Raw genomic sequence first — 5,977 nt, forward strand, 5'->3', positions numbered from 1 at the left:
AAGAAAAAAAAATGCTGAAAACTAGGACCTGGTAGGGGAAGATTAATAATAATAATAAAGTGGACAAAAGTATTAATAATATTAGTTGGTTTGAAACGGACAAATACAAGCAAACTAATCACCGGGAAAAAGAAAGCAAAAAAGAAAAAAAAAAAAAAGGAAAAATCGGTGGAGGACTGGGTAGGGCACCCAGGCTCCATCTGAGCACATAGACTGTGATGGAGTTCCTGTGGCCTGGCTAATTTTTTGAGAAGTTGATGGCCTCTTCCTTCTTCCTAGTCTGTAAGCTGCATTGAAACCGAGGCACCATGTGCAACCCTGCTGTTTGAAATACTGGTGGCACAGCCTCAAGTCTCACAGCAATGTGCAAGCCCCACAGGATAACAAAGTGACAGACAAGTATGTCTCCCCTAGCTGTTGGAAACCTCTCTGCCCTTCCCTCCCTTTCCTGGCTCTGGGACTTGCCTGTCTCCTGCCCCTTACCTGGATTCTGCCATTTTTGTGGTCCCCGGCCGTTCCCTCCCTTTCCTGGCTCTGGGGGCTGGGGCCTGCCTGTCTTCCGCCCCGTACTTGAATCCTGCCGCTTTATAGTGATGATTATTACTGTATGAAAATCAATACTGCCGCTAATCTAAATGAAATAGATTAATTCATATTGACTTCAAAGGGAAGCTCAAGAAGACAAAGTAAAGTATTATAATGAAATGTTCAAAGACCTGGAGTTAAAAAACCAAAAGAGAAGAACACACTCAGCATTTCTCAAGCTGAAAGAACTGAAGAAAAAAAGTCAAGCCTTGCATTGCGATACTGAACGATTCTATGGACATAGTATTGAATGAGGCAGGAAGTATCAAAAGATGGAAAGAATACACAGAGTCACTGTACCAAAAAGAATTGGTCAATGTTCAACTATTTCAGGAGGTACCATATGATGAAGAACCAATGGTACTGAAGGAAGAAGTCCAAGCTGCATTGAAGGAACTAGCGAAAAACAAGTCTCCAGGAATTGACAGAATACATATTAAGATATTTCAACAAATGGATGCAGTGCTGGAGGCGCTTACTCATTCATACCAAGAATCTGGAAGACAGCTACCTGGCCAACTGACTGGAAAAGATTGATATTTGTGCCCATTCCAAAGAAAGGTGATCCAATAGAACATGAAAATTATTGAACAATATCATCAATATCACATGCAAGTAAAATTTTGCTAAAGATCATTCAAAAATGGTTGCAGTGGTATACTGACAGTGAACTTTCAGAAATGCAAGATGGATTCAGAAGAGGACCTGGAACAAGGGATTATCATTGCTGATGTCAGATGAATCTTGGCTGAAAGGAAAGAACACCAGAGAGAAGTTTACCTGTGTTTTATTGACTATGCAAAGGCATCTGACTGTGTGGATCATAACAAATTATGGATAACATTGGCAAGAATGGGAATTCCAGAATACGTAATTGTGCTCATGAGGAACCTGCACGTAGAACAAGAGGCTGTCGTTCAAAGTGAACAAGGTGATACTGCATGGTTTAAAATTCAGGAAAGGTGTGCATCAGGCTTGTATCCTTTCACCATACTTATTCAATCTATATGCTGAGCAAAAAATCTGAGAAGCTGGACTATATGAAGAAGAATGTGGCATCAGTATTGGAAGAAGACTTATTAACAACTTGCGATATGCAGATGATACAACCTTGCTTGCTGAAAATGAGGAGTACTTGAAGCACTCACTGATGAAGATCAAAAACTACAGCCTGACATATGGATTATACCTCAACATAAATTAAAATCCTCACAACTGGACCAATAAGCAACATCAACGATAAATGGAGAAAAGTCTGAAGTTGCAGGGATTTCATTTTGCTTGGATCCAAAAGCAACACCCATGGAAGGAGCAGTCAAGAAATCACCCGTCATATTACACTGCACAAATCTGCTGCAAAAGACCTCTTTATAGTGTTAAGAAGCAAAGATGACACTTTGAAGACTAAGGTGTGCCTGCCCCAAGCCATGGTATATTCAGTCACCTCTAATGTGAAAACTAGATAATGAATAAGGAAGACTGAGGAGTTGATGCCTTTGATTTACGGTGTTGGTGAAGGATACTAAAAGTACCATGGACTACCAAAAGAATGAACAAATCTGTCCCGGGAGAAAAGCAACCAGATTATGCTTCTTGGAGAGAATGACCAGACTTTGTCTCACCTACTTTGGTCACGTTGTCAGAAGGGACCATTCTCTGGAGAAGGATATCATGCTTGGTAAAGTGGAGGGTCAGGGAAAAAGGGGAAGACTCTCAACAGGATGGACTGAAACAGTGGCTGTAACGATGGGCTCACATACAGCGAAGATTGTGAGGATGGCACAGGATCTGGCAGTGTTTCCTCTGTTGTACACAGGGTTGCTGTGAATTGGAGCCAACGTGATGATACCTAATAACAATTCATATTTATTCTTTTCATTATAAGATACAGAGATTTCTCAGAATAGTTTAAAAAGCAAAAAGAAAAAAAATGTCAAAGTGGCAAGAAGTTAGGACCTTCAACGACTAGAAAGCAGTTTCTTGGGCAGAAGTTAAGAGGTGATAGAGCATTAAAAATATGGTAACACTGATAAAAATAACAAAAGGAAAGATAAAGTCTTGCTTGGATAGTTTTAAAATACTACATACCAATTCATAATGGGAATCTAATGTCAAGGAAGACCACTAAACTGCAGAAAACTCAACTACAATCAATAGGAATACAAATGTTAAGATAAATGAAGGTTGAGGGTAGGAGGAGGGAGAAAGGGGCTCAATCAGTGTACACTGGTATACATGTACACTCAGAACACAAGAGCTCAGTAGCAAGAAAGGGACTGACACCAGAGGCCAACACAGGGATAGATTCTGTGAACCCACAAATTAGGAAATCATTTAATTTTTATTGTCAACTAGTCTTCTTTGATATACTAGAATAATATAAATGGTCACCATCACAATATTTTCAACTGGCCTTTAGCTGAGGTGACAACTCTCCAAGAGGAAAAGACCATTTTCCTGGAACAAAACAGGCCTAAGCACTGTGATCTTACCCTCCCAGATATACACACATAATTTTTAAGAGCTACCAGAGGCACCAGCAATCTATGAGGTTCCTTACTGGAACCAAGTAATGCCTAAACCAAAACCAAACTCACTGCCATAGAGTTGATTTAGACTCATAGCAACACCCTTTAGGTTTCCGAGGTGGTAAATCTTTACGGAAGTAGACTGTCCAGTCTTCCTTCTGCAAAGTGGCTGGTGAGTTTAAACCGCCAACCTTCTGGTAAGTAGTCAAATGCCTTAGGCACTACACCACCAGAGCTCCCTAAGACTACTTCCATTAAATCACTTGGGGGGCGGGGGGGCCTGTCTCTGAAAATGTGAATTTATGAGGAATAGAAGGGAATGGACCAAAGTTGTACTTGATTTTCATTTCTAGGGTCACAATAAACTTCCAAAGAAAACAAAATGCTAGAAAAAGATGGAAATATAAAATTATTTGATTATAATTGTCATTGGGTACATAAGATCTTTTGAATGCTGCATCCTTTAGGGTAAATAACTACAAGTGACCTATCACAAGGTGGCATAAAACCACAATAAGGAAGAGAAGGACAAAATAAATCAGTCTTCTAAAGTAAAGGAGCACATATGAAGGAGAGTAAGAAAAGCAAGAATTTATATTAAAAAAGATGGGCCAGAAGTCAAGATACCTGGATCTGGTCATATGACATTGGGGAAGCCCTCTAACTGCTCAGAGTCTCTACATACTACAAAATGGAGACAGTACATATCCTGCCTATCTCATGAGGTGGTTTTGTAGGATAAGTAAGGTAGCATATTTTAAAGCACTTTGAAGAATGTAAAACACAACACAAATACAGTATTACTTAAGCTATTTCTCACTGTCCAAAGAAAGATCATGTATATGGTAGTTTCAACTTAAATAATCTTCCTTCGTGTTAGTTAAAACCACAGTGATTGGTCCTCCTAGACTTCACAGAGTTTTGAAAAAAACTAGCAAAAGAGAAATTCATCCCCAATCTTCAGTCTGAGTTTTCTGAAGAGAAATTCCTTTATATGTGCTTCATCTCTTAAACATTCAGGAGACTTCTGTATTCTTACCTTTGGAAGCTGTAGGAGCCAAGGGCCAGCCAGAAAGATGAAAGCATCAGATATTGGAGAGAAATGGGAGAAAAAGAATCACACATCGTTCTTTGTAGTTAGTCATTCAGCCACCTGACCCGCTAGGACTCTGCCCAACCCTTACTAAGCCCCCAAAAGTCTGGACATGGGCACCTGAAGGCAGTGCTAGAATCGAGTTAATATGATCATCAAATGGGCCTAGTCTGAGCTTCTGTCACCTCCATCTCATATCCCACAAGTTACACTGATATAAAATACCCAGATTTCCCAACCCTAGTATCCCAGAATACGAAAACATTTTATTTCCTTCCTAATGGAAAACCTTCCACCCAACGTTCCCTCTCCACCCTCACCCAGAGAAAGAAAAGAGAATGAGAAATCTGCTTAGAATAAAAGATATTCTAAGCCCCAAACTGGGCCATTGCACAAAAGAGGAAGTTGCTCACTCTTGGTCTGGGCAGAGAAGGAAAGGGTAAGTTTGGCGAAAAGTTCATTGTTCTCAAAGCGGTCCTCCTTCACCTTTGTCCAGAAGCATTCTTGGGAGAGGTCCTCAGCAACAAGCTGCACACAGGCAAAGTACTGAGGGTTACTAAACTGAGCTGTATAATTTCTATCCCTGAAAACTGATTAAGAAGCAAAAGAGGTGGCTGGCTTGTTATTAGCAATATGATACTATAATAGGACTAGCTTGAGACACAGAACAGAGAACAGGTATTCCTGGTGGATCAGGAGATGATGCTTCCAGTTTGCTTACTGGTGATTACTCAAGAACAGCCATAGTTATGCTACTTCTCTTCTTCCTAATCCTAAATCCTCTCGTTTCAGAAGCAGTAGGGCTTTATTTCACATTTTCCCTTGCTTCTACATTACATTTTTCTCATCAATGTGGTGAACTGTGACAAATTTGTTGATTTTATGAATAAATCTCCAAATCCTTTTATTTTAACTTGGTTTATGGAAGCAAAAGTCTGACTCAGAATCAAGAGTATCTCAAACACATGTTGTTGTTATATGCTGTTGAGTAAGACCTGACTCATAGCGACCCCTCCTTGGGTTTCCGAGGCAGTATCACTACAGAAGTAGATTGCCCAACCTTCCTTCCAAGGAGTGGCTGGTGGGTTTGAACTGCCAGCCTTCTGGTTAGCAGTCAAGTGCCTTAGGCACTATACTATGCATTGGAAACATGGCCTGAGTAACTTAAATACCGGGGTGGGAGTTAATTCATAAACCTATGACTTTTGGACCAGCAATTATCAGTAGCTTGCAGAGTGGTAAAATGACAATAATCATCAAACTTGTTATCATGGTACTTATCCCCAGAGGCAAGGCAAAAACATTAACTTAATGATAAATTTATTTATTTTTAGCAGGGTACATGGTTTATAAAACTCTTCATGGCAATATCTGGCACATGGGAGATGCCCAATAAATACCTGCTGAAAGCATGAACAGAATCTGGAGACACATGTATGCCACAAGAAAGGTTAGACCAGTCATACAGTCATATACAAAATACCAAAATACGAAACTGAAGTGGTTCCTTTAAGACCTACTGATGAATAAATGGACAGAAACACTCACCTTGGACCAATTTGGCCTTCGGAGCTGCACTTCTGGCTTGTAAAGCTTCTTTGGAGTTAATCCAAATGGCAGAATTGGGGCTGCAGGAACTCCAAATCCAAAGGGGGGAGGTGGAGGCATACCCATTCCAGGTGGAGGTGGGGGAATGCAGGGGCCTCCAGGAAAAGGAGGGGGTGGAGGGATTCCAGGACCACCAGGAAGAGGGGGAGGGGGAGGTGGCATT

General features: G+C 40.6%; 1 protein-coding gene across 1 annotated transcript in view; it reads right to left on the reverse strand.

Annotated features, from left to right (window-relative positions):
- The window catches only part of DIAPH1 (diaphanous related formin 1), a 166,866-nt gene that overhangs the window by 88,022 nt on the left and 72,867 nt on the right, over positions 1–5,977 (reverse strand). The window contains exons 17-19 of the mRNA XM_042780699.1: positions 5,755–5,973; positions 4,620–4,734; positions 4,153–4,161 (exon numbers count right to left, since the gene is read on the reverse strand). Coding sequence (XP_042636633.1) covers positions 4,153–4,161; positions 4,620–4,734; positions 5,755–5,973 — 343 coding nt within the window. The remainder of the gene's footprint in view (positions 1–4,152; positions 4,162–4,619; positions 4,735–5,754; positions 5,974–5,977) is intronic.

Source organism: Orycteropus afer, unplaced genomic scaffold (genome assembly GCF_000298275.1).
Source record: "Orycteropus afer afer isolate SDZICR_OR568_19922 unplaced genomic scaffold, OryAfe1.0 scaffold00056, whole genome shotgun sequence".
In the NCBI taxonomy this organism is placed as follows: domain Eukaryota; kingdom Metazoa; phylum Chordata; class Mammalia; order Tubulidentata; family Orycteropodidae; genus Orycteropus; species Orycteropus afer.